General features: G+C 44.4%; 1 protein-coding gene across 1 annotated transcript; it reads left to right on the top strand.

The window, feature by feature from the left end:
- The first annotated feature begins 1,143 nt into the window (after window positions 1-1,143).
- Window positions 1,144-23,945, top strand: TLX1 (T cell leukemia homeobox 1). Its single transcript, XM_063131555.1, has 3 exons — window positions 1,144-1,648; window positions 7,702-7,903; window positions 23,723-23,945. The coding sequence occupies exons 1-3, from the start codon at window positions 1,144-1,146 to the stop codon at window positions 23,943-23,945; spliced, it is 930 nt and encodes a 309-aa protein (XP_062987625.1).
- The last annotated feature ends 2,682 nt before the right edge of the window (window positions 23,946-26,627 follow it).

Below are 26,627 nucleotides of genomic sequence, written 5' to 3'. Positions count from 1 at the left end.
TTGAATATCGAACTCAAAATATATAAATATGTACGTGAGGTTTTAAAAGTTCAATTTTGTATTCAGAAGTTGGAGAGGAGACTTTTAGGGGGAGCAGGTGAGAGTCAGTTCAGGAGCTGTAAGTGCTTGAAAGTGCCTGAAAATTAAATTCAACCCCTTGAATTTTACATCCCTTATTAGACGTATGACGCATATCCTGTAGACAAGTCCTAAAACTTACTCATTGGAAGTGTGTGTGTGTGTGTGTGTGTGTGTGTGTGCCCGCTTCCACCCTCCACCTTTGCTCAATATCTAGGCGAGTTTGGTGTTAAGTTCTTCGGGCCTTGGACAAGTCCATGAACGGTGTAAATCAGAAGGGGCCACTGGGAGTTCTACGCTCAGGCGGTCAGTCCGCTTATTATGGGCCAGGATTTTACAGGACCGCAAAAAAGAAGGAAAGGAAAGGAAAGGAAAGGAAAGGAAAGGAAAGGAAAGGAAAGGAAAGGTGGGGGTTGGGGTGGGAGCTCTTTGTTTCCCCGATGGGTTTTTGGAAAGCACGCAGCACCTAATGGCCACAATAGATATAATCGCGATGGTGTGGACAGTTTCCACCGGGAGTGAAACAGACCAGAGGTTTAGAGGAACTCGTCAGTTTTACCATCACTACCACCGACCCAAGCGGCTGGGTTCTCTGTTTCCATCGCGTATTACTTTATAAGGTTCAGTGGTGGATGCGTGCCTGCCGGGGCTCCCTGCTTGCATTTGGCTGGGAGAGAAACTCCTTCTCTCTCTCTCTCTCTCTCTCGCCTCGACTGTCATTCATCCAGCTTCTCAGGCTTGCAGCCAATGGAGGAACAGGGCCTAGTAGCGCCAGGCTTTTGGCTAACGTGATTGATGCCCTTGCAGCGAGGCGAGAGAGGGAGCCCACGGGCGCGTACCTTCCCCCCATCCCACCCTCCCCCTACCCTGCCCTCCCCCCCAGTTTTTCCTCCCTCCGCTTCCATCCTCCTTTTTTACCTCTTTGGGAACAAGTGAAGCGAGACCAGGAAAGCTACGCGTATTTTAAAAAATCTTTAGCTTGGAATAGGGAGGAGGAGGAGGAGGAGGTGGTGGTGGTGGTGGAGGGGGGGAAGTCGCCCTCGTTGGGGTGGCTCTCGGCCCAGGATGGATCACTTAGGGGCGCACCACCTCCACCAGAGCCACGCCGAGCCCATCAGCTTCGGGATCGACCAGATCCTCAACAACCCGGACCAAGGCAGCTGCATGATCTCGAACGCGCGGCTGCAGGAGGCGGCGGACTACGGCCTGGGAGGATGCGTGGTGAGCAGCGCCTACAACCCCATGGCCGGCCACTACGGCTCGTCCGGCGGAGGCGGCGGCGGAGGCGGCGGGTCCTCCTCGGCCGGGGCTTACAACAACAGCGGGGCTTGCAGCATGGCTTCCCTGGCGGGCTCTTACAACATGAACCTGGGGGTCGGGGCCATGAACGGGAATAACCTCAACTCGGCCGGGGGCGTGATCCGGGTGCCGGCGCACCGACCCCTGGCCGGAGGGGTCCACCAGCCGCTCTCCACCGCCATGCCCACCGTCCCGTCTGTGAACAACCTCACGGGGCTGACGTTCCCCTGGATGGAAAGCAACAGGCGGTACACCAAGGACAGGTTCACAGGTGAGTGAGTGGGTCGCTTTCCCTCCTGCTTCACGCCTCGCCAGTCGCCCACTCCCTCCGGCTCTCCCCCCCTTCTCTCTCTATTCTCCATCCTCTCTGCATCCAAAAATAAGCTCACTGGCCCCGGGTGGAGCGCCCCTTTCCGGCTCTGAATCAACGGACTCCCGGGCGGGCCTCAGGCACGATTTGTAACTGGTTGACTAGCATCGATTGGCTTGATTTATAAACAGTGCTGATGGATGGATCTTAGATTTATGGCCCACTAGAGCGGCTATGCCTGGGATGAAAAAGCTTTCCGCGGTAGAGGCTTAATCACACTGACTATCATTATTAAATTGACAATATTTTGTGATATTGTTAACATGAAGTTCTAAATTTGTTGACGCTTCCAGGAAAGAGTAAGGATTTCACCCCCTCGAGCTATTAAAATGTCTCCCACAAAGTGAATTGGCATACAAATAATCTGTTTATCCAGTCTTTATTCAGTCATCCACAGGAACTCAAATTCTGGCCTCATAGATCTTGGATAAAAATTAATATTTATCATTTTTAAATTAATGGGATGATCCATCCTGGATCTCGCATAGTAAGATTCCTTCACAATTTATAGATGATTCATTCATGATGTAGCCAGATTTACCCTGCCCTTCGTGGGATATGTATGCTTGTGTGTGTATCTTGAGGCTGTGATGCTGTAATAAATACCATCATCCTTGTTATTATCATTATCATCATCATCATCTCTATAACAGCATAGATGTAGACAAGAGATTTTAGTAAGGGTAGGTAATCTATTTTTGTAGCATATATCCCAATTTAGAAAATAACTAGGTTTGTAAAACTTAATCATAAATTGTCGGAAGAATACAGTGCATTCTAATGTTCAATTACCATGGTTAAAAAGCCGCACATAAAAAGATTATTTCTATAAACGATGGAGCGTTCACTCCCTTCCCCCTACGTATATACATGAAATGGATATATACAAAACTTCCCTCCAGCCAGAAGGTATTGTGTGATACTGAGCTATAATATAAATAATGAAAAGGCAGAATCCAGATGTGGCTGGAAGGGATGGAAGAGCCCGATCAATAGTTGGATTCTGCCTTTCCTGGGGTCTCCAGTCTGTAGATGGGGATCTGCACTAGTATACTAAATGGAAAATTAAAATCGATGTAAACGACAATTTTTAGTTTGGTGGCAGGCCCATTGAAGGGGGGGGGGAATCCTCCAAGAATCCAGTTTTTTTTCTCACAGAACAGCTATCAGATTCCCACTCCCTTTCACTCAAACAATAATGGCAGTAATATTTCAATTTTAATTTAAAAAATGAAATTGGAGCTTCATCAATATAGTTCTCATTATCTTTTGCTTGGGGAAGGATATGATATCCCCAGGGTTCCTATCCTACCTATCTCCCTGGGGGCTATAAAGTTTAAACTAATGACTGTTTAGAGAACCCCAAACAAGATAGATCGTCAGATAAACATCGGGACAGTTTACAGCGCAATCCTAAAGGTAATGTCACTCTACTCCGAAGCAAAGCCCTATTGAGCACAATGGGAATGGCTTCTAGGCTGCGATCCCAATACACAGCTACGTGGGAAGAATTCCCACTGAAATCAGTGGAGCTTACTTCTCCATAGACAGGTAGAGAGGATTGTGCTAGAAATCAGAATCTTTTCCCAACAGAAGGCGCCCACGATCCCGCGTGTGGAGGCCTATAATCCGGTTTCCTTTTAACGCCGAACTCTCCGCCCCGATTTCAATGGCACTTTGATGTTGATGCTCGTCAACAGTGGAGAAAAACAGTCAATAGGAAGGGAACCCGGACACAAATGAAGATCAGATTATTTCGCTGGAGCAGCGGAGGAACAGTACCAGTAAGGATTAGGAAGGATTTATTGTTGATGATCCAACCAACCCTACTCCCTTTGTCTATCGTGTGTGTGTGTGTGTGTGTGTGTGTGTGTGACCTCCCTGCAGTCTCTATTTTTCCGCTCTCCCTTGTCCAGACGCAGTTATAATAATTTGCATACAGCCAGGCTCCAGTGGCACTCTGAATCCATAGCTTTCCTCCAGAGGTGGCCTGTGCATAAATAACAACCCTCCCCGTCTGATTTTGTTATAATTTTGAACGAGAGTATTCTCAGAACACTTGTTTCTTTTTCAGAGCTCGTCTCTGCAACAGAGGCCTACCTCTGCTTTTCTCCCTCGCCATTCCACCAAAGGTCTATGCTGGGGGTGGGGGTGGGGTGCGGGGTGCGGAAGGAATAGAAAATGTATGACGTGAAGCTTGAGACCAGGTATGTAGGTGAGGAGCTGGCGATCACTGGGATTTTTTTTTTAATCCCTAATATACAGAATATTTGGACATGGTCTGTTAAGATTCGTATAGTTTCTCTCCTGGAATGCTTCATTACGCAGAAGTAAGCCCCACTACGTTCAATGTGACTTGTTCCCAGGAAAGTGTGCAGGATTGCACCTAAATAAAAGCATCATAAATAAAAGTATTTTGAAGAACTTCTGTGTTCTTCAAATGGATTTGCTGCCACTAAATGATCGTTCAGATATCCTGGGAGAGAGGAGGGGGGATACAATTACCCAAATGAAATCCGGTCACGCATCCTCCCTCCTTCTTAGTCACCGAGCCACCCCCATTGCCCCCAAATGAAGCTTTCTGGTAGAAGTTATATATTTGACTACAGTTAACAGCCAGACTGCCACTGTAAACACCTGGGCTTTGGGGAAAATAAAAGGTGAAAAGGTACATTAGTGTCCCATTAAACAGAATGCTGCCCGAACTTCGAATCGGAGGCAAAACTCAAGCTGTGTGTGTATTTTCTCCCCATAAGCGACTCTTAAATCCGCCTTTTCATTTTCCCTGTAGATAATTTTAATGTAATATCGTCTTTGGCTACAGAGATTTAGGGAAATAACTTCATTATGAACAACCATCGCAAGTAGGAGTGATCTAGACTAATGGCTTTCTTCTTTCTTACCAAAAGGTAGCCATGCTGGCCATAAAAATAAAATTAAAAATTTAAAAAAATCCAGAATCCTTATTAGGGCCTTTGTTTGGCTAACCAAAAATAACATAAAATAGTGTGCAATTTCTGGAGAACTTGAAAGCTTGAATGCTATTTTGTGACACTTAGGTGGCCTGATAAAGATATTGCCCTAATAGTGATTTTGGAATTGTTGCTTAGAGTCACCAATCTATTTTCTTTTTAAAGTGTCCCCCCACCCCCAGTTAGGAAATTCCCAAATCAGATGGACTCGTTATTCGATTTCTTTGTTTTACGTTCAGAAATAAATAACAATTAATTTCAAGCCAATGAGGCCTGCAAAGGAAGGGTTTGAAAATACGCCAGATTGCATCGGTTCAATTGCAATCTATAAGTCAACGGCAGTTTGAAAGACTGTTGAACTAGTCGGCCTCAGGTTCTGGGTCCCTCTGCGTTTGAACACCAGCACAGGCCAGTTTCTTTGACTTAGTGATTGCCTGCTTGTATTGTTAATGCTTTTCGTTAACTTTCTCGTTTAAACACGATCGTGACATCCCTTGTGTGTAATGATGGTGGGGTATATTGCAGCTTTTCTTATGGCCACTGAATTTCAGGAAGCATAATTGTATCCAATTCTATTAAGAAACACAACGACGTAGAAATTTGGAGAGAGAGAGAGATGCACCCCGATTCTATGCATATTTATTCAGAAAAGTCCCACTATGGCTGCAGTCCGAGGCACACTGACTTGGGAGTAAACTCCATTGAATTCAGTGGGTCTTATTTCTAAGTAGATATAGATAGCCTCGGGCGTTTAGGTTTAATTACAGCCTGGCAGGGCAATGCTATGCATGTTTACTCAAAAGTAAGTCCCAACATGTTAAATGGAGCTAAACTTCACCTAGTAAGTGTGTTTAGTCTACAGCCTTAATAATGCACATATTACCTGCTGCACCCCTTTCCTCTGAAGGCAATCAAGCAAAAATTTACTACGCAGTCCTCCAAGCTATATTTACTTCGAAGTAAGTCCCATTGGTTTCGGCGGGATCTAGTTCTGACTATGTGTACTTAGACTGCTAATTTTAAGAAACAAATTGAACCGAAAATTAATTTGACTGGAAGATAGAGTTGCATAAGTCTTTGCAGGATCAAAGCCTGTGGTGGCAACAGAAATGTGTGGTAAAATACTCATAAACTTGTTGCAATTTTATATTCATTCAGTTTTATATTCATTCATACAATTGATTTGCGTAGGTTTTGTGTCTCTTGTCCGGCGCCAGGATGAGTTTGGTTGCCTGTCCCCTAGAGGTGCTGCTTTATGCTAGCCTTTGGGCTAATAAGGCAACCAACCCTCTATGATTTTAGTAGCATAACTAAACGTCATGCAGAGTGAAGTAGGCATTTTGTTGGTAAATAACAACAGTATTCCCGCCCCCTTTGGCCCCGGGATGGTAATCATGTTACCAGTCACTTTGCCTTCAAAACAAGGAAACCTGAGCCAGTTCTCCCCGTTATTTCCCCCCCCCGTATGAGGGCGCGCGCGCGCGTGTGCGTGCGTGCGTGCGTGTGTGTGTGTGTGTGTGTGTGTGTGTGTGAGAGAGAGAGAGAGAGAGAGAGAGAGAGAGAGAGTCCTGAACCCTGAGTAAAGTAAATTAGCATTTCCCAAATCAGCGTGTGGCCCAGTCAGTCGACCAGAGGCTGGTTACTGAAATATCTTACTTATCCGTGGTTCACCCATGTGTAAAAAGGGACCCAGATATTCGGAGGCTCGGTCCAGGCCTCCACAGAACTGCCATACAAGCCATTCCTAAAAGTTGTGCTTCATGTCAGTGTGGGTGTGTGCGTAGGAATTCTGGTTTGTGTTCAACTGCTGGGAAGAAGGTATATCAGGATCTACTGGTAGATCTCGGAGTGATTTTGCAGTAGATCGGGAAGGGTTTGTAAATCTCAATTGTTTAACAATTGCAACCGCTAAAAGGGTTCCCACCGCTACGGAATAAAGAAATCAATCAATCAATCAATCAATCAATCATCATCATCATCATCATCATCATCATCATCATCATCATCTTCTGAAATGCAGAAAGGGGGGGTGGAGAACCAGGCGGTGTTGTTGTTGTTTTTGGGGGGGGTGGAGGGAGGACTGCAAGCTTTGTTTTTTGATACTGCATCGGCGCAGAGGCACCTTGGTACTTTATTTCCAAGGCTGCAATCTCACTGGGGATTTGTTTTCAAATAAACATGCGTAGGGCTGTGCTAAGCGCGTATGGCTTGCCTCTCACCGACACTATTCCTGGTAGACGGACTTGGGGATTTGAGTGAAAACAAAGCAAATCCCGCAAGCTTGAAGTCTGCTCCCTTCCCCACCATGTTCCCCCCCCCCCACCGCTCTTTTCTAGATCCGAAAGAGCTCAGGGGTTGGGGCTGAAGCCGCGGGGCTTCGATCTCCTTGACAGTTTACTTGAGCCATGATGTGTTTTTCAAATGTGTCCTGATCTACCCAGAAACTCTGGGAGTGAGCGAGCAGGTAATGAGTAGTATATTAATTAATTAATGGCGCGATCCTATGCACATTTAGACAGGAAAAAGTCCCACAACTCCCAGCATTTCCCAGCCAGTCTTGTGGGCCTTTTTTTTTTGGTCTGGACTTACAGTACGTAGGATGGCGTTCAATATTTTTTTTTAAAAAAAGTACACACCGGAGACTGTGCAAATCGGGATCTTCAGACCTGGACCAATGTGGAGGTGTTGCCCCTTTCTTCCCCCTTTTTATTTCCGTAAGAGAGGGGGTGGGGATTGTGGGTGGGTGGTCTGCCTTGGAGGGGGGTTCCCTGTGACTGAGACCCCGTGCTCCCCTCGCCCTCCCTCCCTCCCTCGTTCTCTCGACTGTCCGTGCGTCTGTCTGTCTGTCTGTCTGTCCTCTGCCGACGCTTGAGGAGCCCCCGCCTGATCATGTCGCCGCTTGCTTCTTTACCCCCCACTCCCCGCTCGCCCTGTCTCCCCCTCCAGTGGCCCTCTCACCGTTCACTGTAACACGCCGTATAGGTCACCCCTACCAGAACCGGACGCCCCCCAAGAAGAAGAAGCCCCGCACCTCCTTCACCCGCCTGCAGATCTGCGAGCTGGAGAAGCGCTTCCACCGCCAGAAGTACCTGGCCTCGGCCGAGCGGGCGGCTCTCGCCAAGGCCCTGAAGATGACCGACGCCCAAGTCAAGACGTGGTTCCAGAACAGGAGGACAAAGTGGAGGTGAGCGCCCGCAAGGCCGCGTGCGCGCGTGCATCAGGGCGCAACCCCGTGCAGGTTCAGACCGGGGGAGAAGGCCTGCAACTCCCAGCATTCCCCAGGTTGGGAAATGCTGGGAGTTGTAGGACCTCTCCCCTCCCTGTTTAAGCATGCATCGGATTGAGCCTTTAACTGATTAATCAGTACGCTGAGTCCGTTAAAGACGTGGGCTCATCCTTGTGACATCTGTGTAAGCCTTTGGCTCTGCTACATCTCCCGATTCAAGCGAAGGGTTTAGTATTTTCTCTCAGCTATAATTGATGTGTGTATGTGTTACTTATTGTCAATAATGGTAACAATAACATTAATATCAAAATGTAGTGCTATATATCCTGTACATGACATATTATAGAGCTTAACCATCAGAGGACGTGGTGGGGGGACATCACCCCCAAGAATCAGTGTGGTGTAGTGGCTAAAGTGTTGGACTGGGAGTCGGGGGATCTGGGTTCTAGTCCCCACTTGGCCATGGAAACCCACTGGGTAACTTTGGGCCAGTCACAGACTCTCAGTCTGACCTACCTCACAGGGTTGTTGTTGTGAGGATAACATGGAGAGGAGGAGGAGGATTATGTATGCCGCCTTGGGTTTCTTGGAGGAAGACAGGCTGGATATAAATGCAATAAATAAATAAAATAGACAGAAAAAGAGGTCCCTGGCTGAGGGATGCTGGGAGCTGTAGGGCTTTTTTTCTGTCTATGCTGCCTGGGGGATGCTGGGAGTTGTAGGACTTTTTCTGCCTAAACATGCATAGGATTCCCCCCTAGGGTATTTCTGTTCCATACCAGTTTAAATCCTGCCTACCATCTTCTGCGGGTTTACAAACATCTCAGTCCCTTGAACTCAGTAGGGTTCCCTTCCCAGCCACCTTCTAAATGAGGATCGAGAGAGGTCATGGTGGGTCTTGTTGTTCTCACCGTATTTTTTCTTTCTTTCTTTCGTCTATACTGTTGGGGAAGGGAGGTGGTGCAAGGGGTGGGGGAACTGGGCTTTTGCTTTGGAAGTTGTCTGAACCTGTCCCATTTCCCAGAAGGGTTGCCAACACTGGCTAGAAGGCCTTCTGGGCTTGTGACAAGTCATTCTTGGCTTGTATGTGAGTGTGCGACAGTGGCGCCATTGTATTGACTCTTCTTCTGTGTCTTTCCTAGGTGATGAATGGGAGGGTTTTGTCTTGTTCCTGTTTAATGCACCTCTGTATACTAGTGTACGCCTATGGGGTTTGTTGAATAGATGCGGACCTCGAGGCTGGAGTCTGTTTATCTGTGCCTGAATAGTTTTTAATCCAGCAAGTAATCCGTTGCATATATCAATCTATATGTATATCATCGAACATGTCTGTAACACCTATTTGTTTATGTGTTCTCTATCTGTAACAGGGTATTGTTTAAGTTGTCTACTCTCTTCGCCTGCCTGCCTGCCTGCCTTCCCACCCGCTCTCTCCACTAAGCACATTTTGTTCAATATAAACATGTGTTCCTCCTCTTTCTGGGCGTGAGTCTCCTTGCCCCCAGTTTGGAGAACTCCTTTGCTGGGTAGTTTCAGCCCCATCCTTACTTATTCATAAGCCTCTGTGACCTAAAATATTACACATTTAAGGAGGGGGTGGAATAAATACTGTAAATACTGCCTGCGGGTCCTCCCGTCTATGGATCATCCACGTGGGTGTTTATGACGACGCGGATGCTGGGATGCGTTCATCCCTGCGTGCCTTATCCATCGACACGTGTGCCATCTCCTTAGCCGCCTCACAATCTCCTTGCAGTGCAAGTAGTGGAGGCTGGTGGCTCTGATTTCGGTGGGGCCATGAATCATAAGAACATAAGAGCTATGGTGGATCAGACCAAGTGTCCATTTACCTTATGGACTAGGAACTCACAAGCAGGACACGGTGCAACAGCGCCCTCCTACCCATGTTCCCCAGCAACTGGTGTATATAGGTTTACTACTTCTGATACTGGAGGTCGTGCCTAGCCATCAGAACTAGCAGTCATTGATGACCTTCTCCTCCAGGAATTTATCCAATCCTCTTTTAAAGCCATCCAAATTGGTGGCCATCACTACAATCCATTCTGGGCTTCAATCAGAACAAGCCAGAACTATCCAAGGTGCAGAACCCAGGTTAGGGATACGTTTCAGCACCTTGAATAGCTCTTTTAGAGTTCTGGCTGTTTCTTTTGAAACTCATAATGGATTCACAGCCCCACCAAAATCGAAGCCACCAGCCTCCACTGCTTGCACTGCATTCAAAGCCAGAAATTCCGATCTATTTTAGGCCTGCAACTAGGCGGTTCGATGGGAGAAAGGGTTACGGGAGTGCCGCCCAGTCCACCCCTCGCCCCTAAGGGCCCCGGTCTGCTGTACCCTGTAGCCGGTGTCGTGCTTTCGCCTTGCCTTTAAAAAGTACGAGAGCTTTTGGGCTTTGTGGCGGAAGGAAAGGTCAGGTTGGTCGCCATAGCGGCGGGAGAAACAAACCCAGAAGAACCTTTGTATTGAGGGAGCTCCAAGGTGGACGGGACATCCGGCCTTAGGAAGTGAGCGAACTCTCCTGGGGGGCTCTTCGCCAATCTCTGTCGGCCAGAACAGAACGGAGCCAAGGCGGAGGAGCCGATCCAGGGATGTCCTGCAGTCTGGCTCTTCTTCGCTTCTAATGTCGGGGTAGAAAGAGAACGGTCGGCGGTTGTTGTTTTTCCCCCATGGATGTGAACAACTCTCTCTGACAGAGCGCTATGTTTCCTCCATGTGTTGGACTACAAGCCCCATTATCCCCCAACTAACATCGATCACTTTGGGGAGTGGATGAGGGGGCTTGCAATTCAACGCGCCGGGGAGGGTGGTGATGCCGGGTTGGGGAAGGCTCAGATTCAATCTTGTCCCACCCTAGCAAAAGCAAGACATGGACCCTTTGTAGATATGGGGAGGGGGCCCCAGCAAGCACACCTTCTGTTCATTTTGTTCAGGAGCTGACTCATGCTTTACCTGAGAGTCAATCTCATTAAAGAGCGCGCGATTTACTCCCGAGTCGACATGCAGAGGATGTTGCATTGTTAAGCGCCAAGTAGACATCCTATGCATGTCGACTCGGGAGTAATCTACGCTGAATAGAGGGGCAAGAGAACACTGTTAGGACTAATCCGGAGTAAGTAGTTTGCTGACAAGAAAGCGTTTACATGGCTCCCAGAAGCCACATGAGAAACCAGAATCGAATTGTAATTTCTTACAAGAATAAGCCAATTTCTGGTTCTAATATAAGAAGCGGTATTTTATTATAAAGAGTCTCTCAAAGAAAAGAAGTTACAAACGCCTACCATGTGGTCATGTGTTAATAACATTCTTGAAACTGACTGAACTTTAGGGAAGCGAACAAGTTTGAACACGTGTTCCTAGGATGCGCACTTGAAACCATACTATACACGCATTTATATCTCAGAAAAAGAGGCGGTTTGCGGTTTCCTGGTCTTAAGGCACTAGAATAAACAATAAACTTTGCCTTTACTGCTAATATTCAAAAGAGAAGGGCAATAATTCCCTAAACAGAATTACAGGCTCCTACTGCAGATCTCCCCATGGTCTTCCTTCCTTCTTGAGGTGCCGAGTTCTTACAGCACAAAGGAAATTTCGGTCCTCAAACACATTTAGAAAAGACATCTTTGAATGTTTGGAATCGGGGTTGAAAACCCTCAAATCAAACACCGTGATGGGGGCGGAGAATGATAAACAGTTTTATACTTTAAAACCCTTGTTCCTAAAGCTTTTCTTAAATCACAGTAGATTTGAAACGTTTGCTCGAAATGAAATGTGCCGGGGTGGGGTAGCTTTTGGAATTTTGCAATTCCAGCAAGGGAGCGAAAGTCCTTCTGCATCCTCATAGCGAGCCATAATTATTATCATCCCTGGAATGGGGTTAAACTAACCATGGTGAAAGAGGAAACTGCGGCAAGACTTGGATTTATGTTCATGTCCCCACTTAAATTGAAACCGATTCTTAAAGTAAGCGGCCTTTATTTTGAACTTATTCGGGCTATTACAACTGAAAATATTTTGATGGGAGAACAAATCTATCTCCATATAGACTGCTTGTGTGCGCGCCTGCACATTTTCATGCAACTTTCTACTTTCTAGTAAATGGATGCACAGATATGTGTTCTAAGCTGCGTCTAGAAGTGGCCCCTCCCCGACCAAATCATAGTCTGATTGAAGACTAACTTTGTACAGCCCAACGCAGTCCCGTGTGGCCTTGCGCTGAGCGGGAATGTCAGGCGCCGCTGTGATAAGGTAAAATTCAAAGGCTGGATCCTGCCTCCTTATATTTTGTCCCAGCTCTTTCCCCTCCTCCCACTAGTAGATTTAAAAGACTAGGGAAGCCAGGATTTGGCCAAAATTAGTCAGGGGTGGAGTTTATGAATTCTACTAAGCCCAGCTAGGTGGCTGCTCCCAAATGAGTAGTGGTAAAATTAATGTTCCAAGTTTTGATCGTTAGATTTAAAAATAAAAATAAACATTTTAGATTTTCCTAGTAATCAGTGGGTTGGTTTCAGACTTAGCCATTTTTAGGGCAGATCAGTTGAAATCAGTGAAATTTAACAATAGTTTTGACTAATTTAGGTCCAATTGATTCCAGTGGGTGTACCCTAAGCATTGCTAAGTCTGAATCCAACCCAGTAGGTGTTGGATTACTTTGTGTATCAAACTTTAGTTTTCTCTGTGACCTGGAAGTAGGTTAACTATTTGAGGGCACACTTCTTGCCCCCCCTTTCTAGAGTGAAAACTTACTAATAATCAGAATGACTTGAAGTGTGTGTGTGTGTGTGTGAGAGAGAGAATCTATATATCCTTTTTCATTTAGAACAAGAAAAATGTTAATTGCAGTGTAATTTCCTTCTCATTGGCATCAATAGGATGAAAAATACTTTTCTGTTCATTTGATTGCCTTCTTGGCACAGGGTTTAAAAATAAATAAATTGAAAGTTGCGTTAAGAACTGATGTAATTCCAATGTGTCCCAGAAATCAAATTAAGTCTGCAATGGTATGCCCACTTACCTAGGAGTAAGCCTTGCTGAACTCAATGGGACTTACTTCTGAGTAATCACATTGTCCTGTAAGTAATTTATATTAGTTGTAATTAGTGATACAGGACAGAGCAGGAACTGACATCTAGTTTTTCTTTCAGAAGTTTAGTGGGATTTATTCTCTGTGTCTGAATTTTAGAGTTAGTTTCACATTACAATATATACTCTTCAGGCATACATTTGCAACAGTAATCCATTTTAAGGTGGACTTAATAGTCTACATGTGATATGCTGCAGTTAATTCAAATCAAAGGGCCCAAATATAATGTCATTTTAATTTATATACTATTTTTCTCAAAAATATACATCAAAATAACTTAGAACAAAGAAACAAACAAAAAACAAAACAAAACAGCACCCCAATAAAATACAAAATTAATCCAAGACCAATAACATTAATCAAATTGCAAGTCACATTACGAATTGCAAACTTGGGAGAGGAGAGGGGGAACTAAAACCAACTAAGAAAACCCAGCAGTAGAACCAAAGCCAGTGAAGAGGAAAGCACCAGAAGGGATCAACCAAAAGGGATCAACCAGAAAGAGCCAGGTTTTAACATGGTGCCTGAACCTGTTGGAGCCTCTCTGGGGAGGGCATTCCACAAGGTTAGTGCCACAGCCCGAATGGCCCTGCTCCTACTAGACACTGTGTAAGTTCAGGCAGCAGTTGGAAGACTGGAAGGCATACAAGCAGGGGAAGGCAACCCGTTAGGAGCTCAGGTCATTAGCCCCTGCCTGGGAGTGATGGGAGTTGTAGTCTAACACATCTCAAAAGGAGAGGTTGGGGAAATGCTGCTATACATACTCAAACATAATTCCCAATGTCTCCAAATTATGTGTTTGGATTGCTGCCTAAAAAAGGTAATGCTGGAGGAACTAACAGCACTACTTCTGGAATTAACATTCCATGATCTTATACTGTATATAAAATAGCATAAATAAATATTTTGGCTTTCGAAGCCAGGAAATGGAAACCTACTTCACAGAACCAGCGTCTCCGTCTCCGTCTCCGTCTCTCTCTCTCTCTCTCTCTCTCTCTCTCTCTCTCTCTCTCCCTCTCTCCAAGTGAAAAAGACCCAAGGGTGGCAAATAATTCCCCTGGCAAAGGTTCGGATGGATCCATTTAACTCCCTCCTCTGGAGGTACACAAGTATAGAAAGCCAAAACGCATCTTTTAAAAAAGCTCTGACAACGTAACAGGGATAACAGCATAGTTTTAAATTGGAATACATTCCTCAAATAATACTGCCGGCTTTTTAAAAAAAAAAAAAAAAAAAAGTGGGGGTGGGGAGGGGAGTATATAACAGGATTTTTATCAGCCTGAGCAAGACATCCGTCGCTGGAGGGAGGCTGGGTGGAAGAATACATTTTGTTCATCTCTTGATTGCAGGCAATGCATTGGCGTTTCTTTCCCCGGAATAGTAAATGTGTTGCCTGTGGTATTTAGCGTGGAAGTTGCTGGGGGTGGGGGGAGGAGGGGGGAACCCTCAACAAACCCCCAAACAAACCGCCGTTTGGGTTGCATCCAGCGTTAGTCCTATTAAAGTAGACCCGTTGAAATGAACGGGTCTTAAATCAGACTAGCACTGGATGTAGCCCTTTCACTTTGTTCGGCTGGAGAGCCAAAAGGCCACCTGTGTCGATAGGAGCTGTGGTATTGGGCCGGGCCGGGCCGGGCAGATTGTTCGAGCTGTTTAGAAGCTTGACAGTCGACGGTAAGATGAACGGACTGACTCCAGCCAAAGGTGCAAGGCGATCCTGGGCGCGCTTACTAGGAAGCAAGTAACCGCGGGCAGGATTGCAGCCTTGCGGCACGACCCTGCTTGTGCTTACTGCGAAGTCAGCCCCACTGACTTCAACGGGACTTACTCCCAACCAAGGGATGGGGCTTAGCCTCGACTCAGGCAAAATTCCATTTATTCCCCTGGGACTGAGGCCGCAGCCCTATCCACACACCTACCTGGGAGTAAGCCCCACGGAACGCAATAGGATTTACCTCTGAGTAGACGCGCGTAGGACTGCCTGGCGAACTTTGGCTGGGTTGTGTTTCAGCCAGGGCAGGGGTTGCTTTTGCTTAACGACCACCTTTCCCCCGCGGTCCCAGGGCGGCTTGGACGGGGCTGCTCCCGGGAGACGTTTCGTATCGGCAGTAAGAAGGACGGCCTGGATTTGCATATTTGCAATTAAGGCGCCTCCGGTGCTGTGACGGAGCTGTAACGAAGGTCGCTGGCGTTCCGGGGCGAGCGAGAAACAAATGGGACCCAGTGCACGTGGCCCGCTCGCCTTTTTCTTGCCTTGGGTATTTCTTGGCTGCGTGTCCCTTTGACAAATGGCTCCGTTTGCCCGCCGAGTGGTGTTGCTAACTGAGAAAAATGTCCCGGACCGAAATTAATAATCTGTTTTCACTAATTATAAATAACAACAACAACCCAAAAAGGGGCGGGGGATAGGTTGCCTTCGTATACTAATTTAAAACAATTTTAAATATGCATCAAGAGTAAATTTGTGGTGAGAGGAAAACCAGTGCATTATTCATACAATTCTTTCCTTTAGTCAGAGAATGATTGGAGGTCCGCTTTAGGATCCTCCCCAACCCCCACGCCACACACAAACATGAAAGTGTGTTTGTAGGTACGCATACACTTTTAGGCTGTAATCCTATAGACACCCTGGAGTAAGTGTCATTGAATGCAATGAAGCTTATGTCTGAGTAGACATGTATAAGGTGACCTCCTTAAAAGCACAATCCTATGCAAGTCTCCTCGGAAAGAGACTTTAACTCAATGAGACTTACTCCCAGGTAAATGGTCATCAGATTGCCACTTAAGGCACCTTGATTTCTATAGGAGAATGAAGAAGTGCCTAAATGTTGAAATCAATGGGATTGCCATGCGACTGCACTCGGGTTAGCCAGGAACATTCCTTTGCCTCCCACTTAGCTATGCAGGGCAGATCTCCATTAAACAATTCCCTGACTTTATTATTTAATTTATTATTTTCTTTATTAATTTTTTAACCCGTCTCCAAGTCAACTGTGAGCTCCTTCACTATGGTACCTCCACCAAATGGAACGCAAAAGCAGCAGAAGTAAACATTGCAGAAATAATGTAATTAAAAGCAACTTGGTAATTACAGGACCAGCAGCATCAGAGGTGTGTGGATAGCTCTTGTGTGAAGTAGGAAGTGAGCCTCTCGATGTATTATTAAAAAGTAGTCTGGGATGATGCATGAAAAATTGCTCCTCCTCGCACATCCATTACTTCAATGGCAATAGCATGCTTTACAGCAGCCTCCCTATCATGATGGCGTCCAGATGTTTTGAACTACAATTCCCATCATCCCTGGCCATGGTGACTGGGGCTTGTGGTAAATGTTGTCTAAAACTTCTGGATGGCATGTCATTTGGGGTGGCTGTTTTAAACACTGTTATCAGTCAATCCACACTCACTCATAGAGTAGTTGGACTGCAGTAGACAGATAATACTTATATTTGGGAGCAGGAACTAACCAAAGCCAAGCTGTTCTAATGACCTACTGATTTCAGTGATAGGAGTAGTATCTGTGCTTATTTGGAAGTAAGCTCCACTGCACTCAGCAGGATTGGGTTGCATATCTTTCCACCAACATCAGTGGGATTTATACATGCTCTTAGCTGTGGCAGGATCCTATACATTTGAATTTGAATTTAAATATAATGTCCCTTCTTAAACAACTTGTATAGAAAGCACCTTTGAACTCAGCAGGACTTACTTTTTCTGAGCAAAATGTGTTCTCAGATTGGGGTGTAATTTAAAATGCAATATAAGTGCTAGTAATAAATCATGGGAACTGCTAGCTCTTCAGTATAATGAGAGTAAAATAATCCTCCAAAATGAGGCCCTGATGCACTACATCGCTCTTCCCCCCATCCCAAATCTTTTTGAAAACCGTTCTGGTTTCCAAAGCAGAATTAGTCATGTGCTTATATGGTAAGAAGCTAAAATGTGCGCCCTTCACTTGCACACTTTTAGACAGAAGTAACCATGAACCTTGTAGGGCTAGTGGGATCACTCAAGCTGAACCAACACCGCAGTCCATAACCGTTTTATATCATAACTAAAACTCTAATGGTTTATGAGCTGAAGCACTGTGAGGAGATCAATACCAATACAGATAATAAAAAGGAATCTTCTGTAGTTTCATTACAAACTGATTTCCCAAACAATTTATTACCAACTGAGAGAGAAGAGGAGGGAGTTGATAGATTGATAGACAATAAATCAGCCAGCCTCCTAATCCCAAATGGAGTGGGTTGATAAAAAGAAAGTCTGATCAGAGAGAAAGTCTGAGATGCTTGTGTGTGTGTGTGTGTGTGTGTGTGTGTATGTGTAGCAGGGAATGAATGGGTGTGGATCTGGTGTGACCTTCTATCTGCCCTCCTGCTGCGGACCTCAAATCTAAGCCAATGTGGCCTAACATTGGATCCTAGAGTAGTAGATCCTGGAGAGTTTAGGCCTAGCTCTGCATCAAGTTGGGAAAGGTAGGCAACTTGACTCATTTTGTGTGTGTGGTAGTTTCCCCTCCCAAGTTCTGCAAGCCTGCTTACATAGCTAAGATGCTTATGAGAAACTGTTCATTTTGTGTTGTTTCTAGAGAAAAGGAGTTTGGATTGAAGATGGGCCTTTCATGGATGGAAAGGCTCCACTCTCAGAAGATGCTTCTGTCTGATTTTAGGGGGTGTCATCTACACCATAGCTCACCCGATTCAGCAGCGCCCCCTGATTCTCACAGTAGCATATGCAGGGGGTTGGAAGAGCTGCTGTGGAGACAAGGAGGCAGGGAAGTCCACTCCCACCAGCCCAATTGCACACCTAAATTTGGATCCAAGCCAAAGACACAACCTGTACAGTTTATAGTAAATATTTTTACTGGGCCAGCTTCTGTTGACAAAAGACAAACAAGAATCTTGCGGCACCTTAAAGGCTAATGCATATATTATGGCGTATGATTTTGTGGACTACAGTCGATCTCATCAGATGTATGTTCTAAGTTGTGTACATACAGATTCAGGGCCAGCAACAAGGGTAGCCCTCCCCTCAGCAGGGGCCCACTGACAAGAGCCCCTTGGAGTTGCTCCTCCTCTTCACCATTGCAACCTGCTTGTTCACCCATTTCTCGCTCTAACCCAGAAAATATTGGTCAGGAGGAGGGGCAGTAGATGCCACTGCCAACTTGCTCCCTGGCTCTCTGCCTGTCAAGCAAGCAAGGGGCAGTAATGATGAGAAAGAGGAAGAGAAGCATAGAATAGTAGAGTTGGAAGGGGCCTATGAGGCCATCGAGTCCAACCCCCTGCACAATGCAGGAATCCACCTTAAAGCACACCTGACAGATGGTTGTCCAGCTGCTTCTTGAATGCCTCTAGTGTGGGAGAGCCCACGACCTTCCTAGGTAATTGATTCCATTGTCGTACTGCTGTAACAGTCAGGACGTTTTTCCTGATGTCCAACCTGAATCTGGCTTCCTGTAACTTGAGCCCATTATTCTGTGTCCTGCACTCTGGGATAATCAAGAAGAGATCCTGGCCCTCCTCTGTGTGACCACCTTTCAAGTATTTGAAGAGTGCTATCATAACTCCCCTCAATCTTCTCTTCTCCAGGCTAAATATCCCTGGTTCTTTCAGTTTCTCCTCACAGGGCTTTGTTTCTAGACCCCTGATCATCCTAGTTGCCCTCCTCTGAACACGCTCCAGCTTGTCTGCATCCTTCTTGAAGTGTGGTGCCCTGAACTGGACGCAATATTCAAGATGAGGCCTAACCAGTGCCGAATAGAGGGGAACCAGTACCTTGTGCAATAGCAGACAGTGTTGCTAAAGAGGTATAGGGTGGGCCCATTGAGGAGCCTTGCTCAAAGGACCCTCAAAAACCTGGTGGCACTGTATAGACCTGCCAGCTTAGGATAACACTGCTTATGATGAAGTAGATTGGAATCCATGGAAGCTTATGCTATAACTCAACGGTTTTGTTGAGACGTGAGTGTTCGTGAAAGCTCATGTAACTGATCAATCAGGTAATAGCTTATGATACCCTATCTACTCACCCACATACACTTCTGGTGTCCTCCAGATGTGTTGGACTACAAACCCCATCATCCCTGAGCCAACATGTCTGATGCTGGATGGGGACTGTCATTCTTCTGGAGGGCACCAGACTGGGGAGGCTGGTTTATGAAATAGTGATTGTGAAAGTTCATGCCACAATAAATTGATTTGGCTGGGTTCACACTAATGGTGTTTCACTGAGCACTAATAGTGCAATCCAAGTTTATTCCTGCAAAACTTTAATGTAAAACTCTTTGAAAGTGTTTTTTTAAAACACTTTGCAAATCCCTTTGAGTGTCACCCAGAACATCCCTGTGACCCCAGCTCATTTACACATTTACAGCTATTCCCTAGGCCCCTTCAATTAGGGTATGGAGGATAACATCTGCCCCTCCCCACCCTGCCCCTCCCCATTTGCCTACTCCTGAATTTAGATGGCTAGATTCTAGTAATGTTTGAGCAGTAATAATGGACTTAAGGTACAACAAATCTGTTTACTAATGATGCCACTTTCCTGCATCACCTGCTACTGTAATGGCAAATCTATCTTCCTGCACCACCTTCACCTTAGATGACACCTACACTCTATGATGTTAGTATTTATTCACTGTGGGATAACTGTGACTTACTTTACAGAATTTACTTTTCATTGCTACTTTGGATCTAGACATACTCAAGCCTGGAGTAGACACATTGATTTCAGTGGATCTGCTCTAAGTAACTAGTTCTGGATTGAATATTATCAAAAAAATCTCTCTCTGTGTGTGTATGTAAAATCACAGAGAATGTTTGAGTTCGAACAATTTTGTATTTTTAAAAATCCACCCTCCCAATTTCTGAAGACCTGAATGATTATGAAAATGGATACTTCTGCCACAAATCCCCACCCACTTGGAGTCTTTTCTCTGTACCTGCCCCCCATCCCCCACCTTGAGTAACAGAGTAATGTCTCTGAATTCAAGTGTGATGGAAATAACTTTATAAGTCAACTGTTGTGATATTGGGTTGGACCAGGATTGGCCTTCTGTGTATGGAAGGACTCCCCTCCTGGAAGGTGTCTCTGCCTGATTTTGGTGGATCCCCCCTCCCCCCACATAATAGCTCATTCCATTCAGTGGTGTTCCCCAACCCTCTGTGTAGCATTTTCAGGGGGCTGGAGGGGCTGCTGTGGGGAGGAGGGCATTGGAAGTCTATTTCCACAAACCCAGTGACACACGCCTAAATCTGGGTCCAGCTCATTGGCAATGAATTAAAAAAATACCGGAAAAATGCAACAAATAAGGGACTTCATCACTGGAATATCATTGAATTAATTTGTATTTCTGTATTATTGTATTATTTGTAGGTACTCTACAAGTCTAACAGTGAATAAATTATGAATCCTACTACTAGCATCCACAACACATGAATTGCATGTTTGCCTAGGGCTGCAATCCAATGCACACTTAAGTTGAAAGCCCCATTCAACTCTGTGGGTCTTATTTCTGTGTAGACTTGCATAGCTTCAATTTGCAAGGATGTAGTCCTATGTATGCTTATTGGATGTAAATCCCATTGAAATCTATGTATGGGATCAGAGTATTAATTTAGATTTGTATTTTGTATTTTTCTTTTCACTTATAGTACCTAAATGGCAGTAGTGAATATGCACTGGATAGAGATATTTTATATTATGTCATAGATACAGCTGGTTATGAGACCTCTCTTCAGTCATGCTCTGGTTCAGATGTTCTCCATGTGGAGCATCCCCATTGAAGACAATATGTCTTATTAGGGATGACCAAGTTGTTAGGAGTAGCTTCCCTGGATAATACTGAAATGAACAAGGATTATTGTGATCATGCATTGCTGCTAGGAAGTAGCACCTGTCAGAGTGGTTACACTAATGCCAACATTAGTTCATTCATATGGTTACATCCACAGAGAAGCTTTGAACTGGGCCTATCTGCAATACATTTATTGAACTATGGCTACTGTAGGAATTATGTTGTTGTTGTTGTTGTTGTTGTTGTTGTTGTTGTTGTTGTTACTACTATTATTATTTAACTAAGAACCCTGCCTAATATATAGCATTGGGTCCTGGTGTAGAAATCTGAAACACTGGTTCTATGTGGCCTCATTTCTGGCCATCTAACATCACATCCAATCATATCACCCTGGAAACAACCTGGTCCCTATTTTGGTAACATTAATTCTCATTCAAATGGCAAGTTCCTTATTAAGTTTCTCTACCATATGCCTTTAGTATGCTTAGTTTATTTAAAAAGGGGGGAGAGAGAGAGAGAGATGTCAAAAAAAAAAAAAAAAAAAAAAAAAAAGGAACCTATCCTGGAGTCTGATATGTGCTGGAACAGGATGTGGCTTATTAGTGGTGAGAGGAAAGGCACTCTATATATGCTTAGAGGCACTTTGATTTATTTTTACTTCACATTTTCCAGCCCTGCTATTGAAGTCAGTTTTGGGGGTTGAACTCTGTGACAATGCATCTTGCTTGTTTTTGAAGAGGGCCATCAGTGCCCAGATTTTAAAGTAAGGGATATTACAAGATATCTGCACTGTGGAATTTTAAAGAGTGGAAGAGTTCTGAAATAAGGTGTGTGTATTATATTTTACTTGCAAGGTGCTCACTATATATGGGTGAGCTGGAATATGGGCAGCTGGGCAGATATGGAATCTGCCCAGTATGCCATCCATATTTTCCAAACATTGCAAATAGACTTCTTCAACCTGGTGCCCTCCAGATGGCTTGGACTACAACTTCCAGCATCCTTGACCAATGGCTAATGGGAGCTGAAGTTCAAAACATTTGAAGGGCACTAAGAAGGTTGGTATAGATGAAGTGGCTAAAGGATTCTCTTTTCACCTTCTCTCATAATCCTAGAACTCCATGTCCCCCAAAGAAATTAATTGGCACTTGATGCAGGAAGGACAAGAGAAAGTACTTCTTCATAAAGTGTGTACTTAACATGTGGAATTGAATGCCACTACAGAGGCCATGGGCTTAGCTGGCTTTAGAAGGGGAATACGGTTATCAATGTGTATTACTTGTGATAGATAAGTGGAACATCCATGTTCAGAAGCAGTATGTGTCTGGATAATGGATGCTGAGAGCAAACAGTGGGAAAGGGCTACTGACCTCAGGCTCTGTGTATGGGCTTATGGAGCCATCTGGCTGACCACTGTTGGGAACAGATGATGAAGCAAAAAGTTGCAGATTGGAAAAAGAGCAATAGGACTTCTTGTGGTTAGGGAAATAATACTTGTCAAGCTGGCCAGTCTCCGCCAGCCAGAATCAGTCCTGTTATTGCTGTTTTCCTCATCTTAACTTATCCCCCTTCTAAAGCCAGCTAAGCCCATGGCCACTGTAGTGGCATTCAATTCCACTTGTTGAGTACACACGTTACGAAGAAGTACTTTCTCTTGTCCTTCCTGCATCAAGTGCCATTAATGAGGCCAGGGAACCCCAAAATTTTGGGGTCATGTGCCCATTGGAAATTTGATAGAGCATTGTGGGCACTCCCACAAAATGGCTGCTATGACTGGTCACAAAGTGCTCATTTCCCAGAAGGCCAACTGGTGAGACCAAAAGAAAAGTAACTTGATCAAGAACCTAATTACAAAGCAGAGGTGGGCTCTGAGCTACGGAACACAAAACCACTCTTTTGAACCCAAACCAAAATTGTGCTAAAGAATGACACTTTGCTTTGCAGCATGCCATCCACCCTGTTATAAACAACATTAACATGCAAATAAAATTAAAAACAGGAGGGGCAGGAAGCCTGGAAGTCATCAAGAGAGGTGCACATGGGCACCATTTTGAAGATGCCCGGGCTAGGTAAAAGTGGGTAAGAACAAATCCTGAATCGACCTCAGAGTTCAGTTGAAAGGACAGGTTACTTTAAATCAGTATAAAAGAATAGATAAAATACAAAGCTGCAGGCTTTAAAAACAACAACCCACTAAGTGAACAATGTAATAGCTATAAGGGAGACTTAGTAATTCACTATGTATCTTGTTGACAGGCAACACATCATGGGTCCCCACAGGCAGGACGTAGATACGTTCAAGGGAAATATCTTGAGCAAACTTATTCTAGTTTTTATTTCTGGAAGTTCAGAGGAGGGAATAGGGAAGGAAAGTAGGGTGGGGGAGCCAGCTAATCAAGATTGGTAGTAACTCTGGGACACTTGAGAGGCATCCTACAAACAGGAGATTCTTCCATTAGCACCTGCCAAGCACCCAGTGAGGTCGGCCAAGAGGTGCACCTGGAGTAACCTCTTCTGGGTTTCCTGCCACCTGGATTAACCCAGAGAGAGAGAGAGGGAGAGAGAGAGAGAGGGAGAGGGATCTTCCTTTGTATAATCATTGGGAAGGGTGGGGGGCTGCTGGAGATGTGATTGCTTGATTTTTGCTGTCTTGGAAGAAGATGTCCTTGGAATTCTTAAAGAGACAGGAAGCGTTGCCTTCCGTCACACATGCTCAGTCACTCACAGATATCTGGAACTTTGATTATATGGGATGAGCTTGTGATATGCTGGAACGAGGAGCAGCTTTTAAACAGAAGGGATGCCTACGAATCCTACTTTCATTTGTTATCTGTTTTGCTGCTGAAATATGACCTGATCTGCATATTTCTCCCAGGCGGCAAACGGCAGAGGAGCGGGAAGCAGAGCGGCAGCAAGCCAATCGCATCCTCATGCAGCTTCAGCAAGAGGCCTTTCAGAAGACCATCAATCAGCCCATACAAGCCGACCCCATCTGTGTTCACAACTCCTCCCTCTTTGCCCTCCAGAACCTCCAGCCCTGGTCAGACGACTCTTCCAAGATTACCAGCGTTACGTCTGTAGCCTCTGCCTGTGAGTGAAGCTGTGACTCTTTGCCGATGCATGGACTGTTGTGTTACAAAATCACTGGCCTTCTTCAACACCATTGGTAGAAGAAGACAGATTGCCCATAGAGGGAATGAGCCAACAACTAGACAATGCCATGTGCAAGCAAATACTCTGCTAGGGGGTAAGGCAGGGTCATCCATCAGACTATTTTTAAGAAAGGGCATCACTGTCATTACTTTATCTTTGAGCTTGTAAGGCCAGATAATGAACAACCATGCAGGGTCCTTGTAAGACTCTTCTAGGGAGAAAAGCAACCTGATGTTCTGTTCAGGCATTTCCAAGATTCATATCATTCTATTTGCTGGCACCGTAGGATATGTCCTCTCATATAAATGTTTAAGACGGATCATTTTTAAGCAAAATGACTATTCCATTTTGAATGGAGAGCTGGAAATGTCTTGGAACAACCCCTGCTTCTCCAGCTGGGGCCTTTTGCCTCCAAAGACATTTAGATTCTACAAACAAACAAGAACTTGCCACTTTTTCTTTTTCTTTTTTTTAATTTTCAAAAATGAATTCTTTGGGCCTCTCTTCTTCTTTTACTTCTTCTCTCTCTGCTGAAGGAAAGAAACCGGGATTATTGTTGAATGTAAACGTCACATCGTGAACCGTTGTGTGAAGGCTGCGATCAGTTTCCCTGGCTACCACAGACACTTGCATTGATCAACTTATATTTTAATAACTCTGAGGAATCTGTGGCATTTTTGCAGGGGTAATGCAGTTTCACGTGATGGATTATTTTGGTACCATTTATGATATTGTTCAATATTTTATTTACCTTTGCTCAAGAAGTCAGCTTTGCATTGGGGGGGTGGGGAATCACCCTTCTCTTTCCATTTCCTGAGCAGCAATGCCACAATTTTCTTTTCATTGTATTGAGAAACAGCTTGTGATTAATTTAAGCACTTCTTATAGCAAACTTCAAGAATATATAAAGATATCTACAGCATATAGTTTTCAGATACTTTTAACCTAAGCATCACTGCCATTTAAAATCAGATGGTACACAAAGCCAATCAGACAATTTATCAGAAAAGAATATTTTTAGTGAGTTTTTGAAATGCATCCATTGGTTTGTTTTTAAGTTATGCACTTATAAGATGGTTTCTTTTTTGTGTACTCATTTTCTAAAGTGTTTGTGTAATTTATGTGGAAAAAATGAATAAAAGGGGGAAAAATCAGTCCAGGTTACTGGAAAGGTTTTTTTTAAAAAAAGCTATTCTTGTGGATTTTTCTAGAGGGACATGACCTCAGAAATTATGCAGCAACTATGAGATCTGTTTTGAGGTATACATGGAGAGAAGAATAGTACAGGTTCACCAGCATGTAGAAATATGCATTCATTTTAAATTCTGAATTTCCAGCTTCAGTGCAGTTATGAACCTTGACAGGCATGCACTTAAGCATGTGCTTCACTTCAAGCATGTGTAAACTATGAATTCAAGCAAATGTGTAGTTTGTCACTCAACCTTTTAAATGGGACACAAGAACTGCAATGAATGTGAAGCCACTAGGGCAATGTGCTGAACAATCAGGGTGTTAGTTTTTGTTTTTACGTCTGAGTTTTAAAATAGGTCATGAGACAATCATGTTTTGTAATGCAAATGTAAAAGCCATATTGATCAGAATGCATTTCCCATCACAAATGCCTCTCCTTCACTTTCCCTTCAATATTAACAATGAGTAGACCTTAACATAAATAATGTGAGAAGCAGAAAAGAGCCATTTAAGGTCTCTGTGTGAAAACGTTTATTATTTCAGGCACTGGATGTTGACATCTAGGAAATCTTTGTTAGCATGGAAGGTGTCTCTTGGTTACATGTGCATTATAACTGCCTTGAAAAACTAGACACTATATTTGCATCATCATTTCCAGCAGATGAAAGAATGGATCATAAAGTGTCCACATGAGTGATAATTGCTGTAGAGAAATTAAGCATCAGGCAAAGGGGAGGATTGGCTGAGTGCGTACCAATTGCCACATCTATCATCAACTGATAACTTTGGAATTTTATCTATTTCAAATGGTCCAGGATTCTAAAATGGTAAGATTCATGTACAATACTATGGGATTCCAAAATACATTTTGGTGTGTGTGTGTGTGTGTGTTTGTAATTTGCCTTTTGAATAGTGCTATGCTGAACATTTCTTCCACTTTTTCTTTTTTAACTGTTCCTATTCAATTTGTTAGAAAAGAAATTGCTTTTGAAAAGAAATTCAAAGGAGAAAAACATTTAGAGAAATTTTCATTGGTTGGGTTCTGGTTTCTCATGCTTACCTTACTTCAGAGTGTCCTGTGCACTAGTGTCCGATCTTTCATTTTACAATCATCTCGCTAGCAGCCTGTAGCCTCCTCAGCTTTCCCCATATCAGTGAAAGGCCAGGAGAAGACATCATGAGGTAATTTCTCCCACAGGGCTTTTTTTTTCAGATCAGGAAGTACAGGCAGCCAAGGAAGCTGCAGAGCAATGAGATATGTAATAGGAAGGCACCTTCATCCACCTTGCAGTAGTTAGGTAAGCTCAAAAACACCACAAAAATAAATGAAAGGACACCCCGAGAATGAAGAAGAAAAATGGAAGCCTCTTTCATGAGAAAAGAAGAGTTTCAGGAAATTAGAGGACAGATTTTTCATATGGCACTAGCTCAACCTC

The sequence above is a fragment of the Elgaria multicarinata genome, chromosome 8, assembly GCF_023053635.1.
Source record: "Elgaria multicarinata webbii isolate HBS135686 ecotype San Diego chromosome 8, rElgMul1.1.pri, whole genome shotgun sequence".
Taxonomy (NCBI): Eukaryota; Metazoa; Chordata; class Lepidosauria; order Squamata; family Anguidae; genus Elgaria; species Elgaria multicarinata.
This window is presented reverse-complemented; position numbering and strand designations above follow the sequence as displayed.

Coding starts and splice junctions, on each gene's coding strand:
- TLX1 (XM_063131555.1), top strand. CDS start 1,144: ATGGATCACTTAGGGGCGCACCACCTCCACCAGAGCCACGCCGAGCCC. Junction 1,649..7,701: donor CACCAAGGACAGGTTCACAG/GTGAGTGAGTGG, acceptor CACGCCGTATAG/GTCACCCCTACCAGAACCGG. Junction 7,904..23,722: donor AACAGGAGGACAAAGTGGAG/GTGAGCGCCCGC, acceptor TATTTCTCCCAG/GCGGCAAACGGCAGAGGAGC.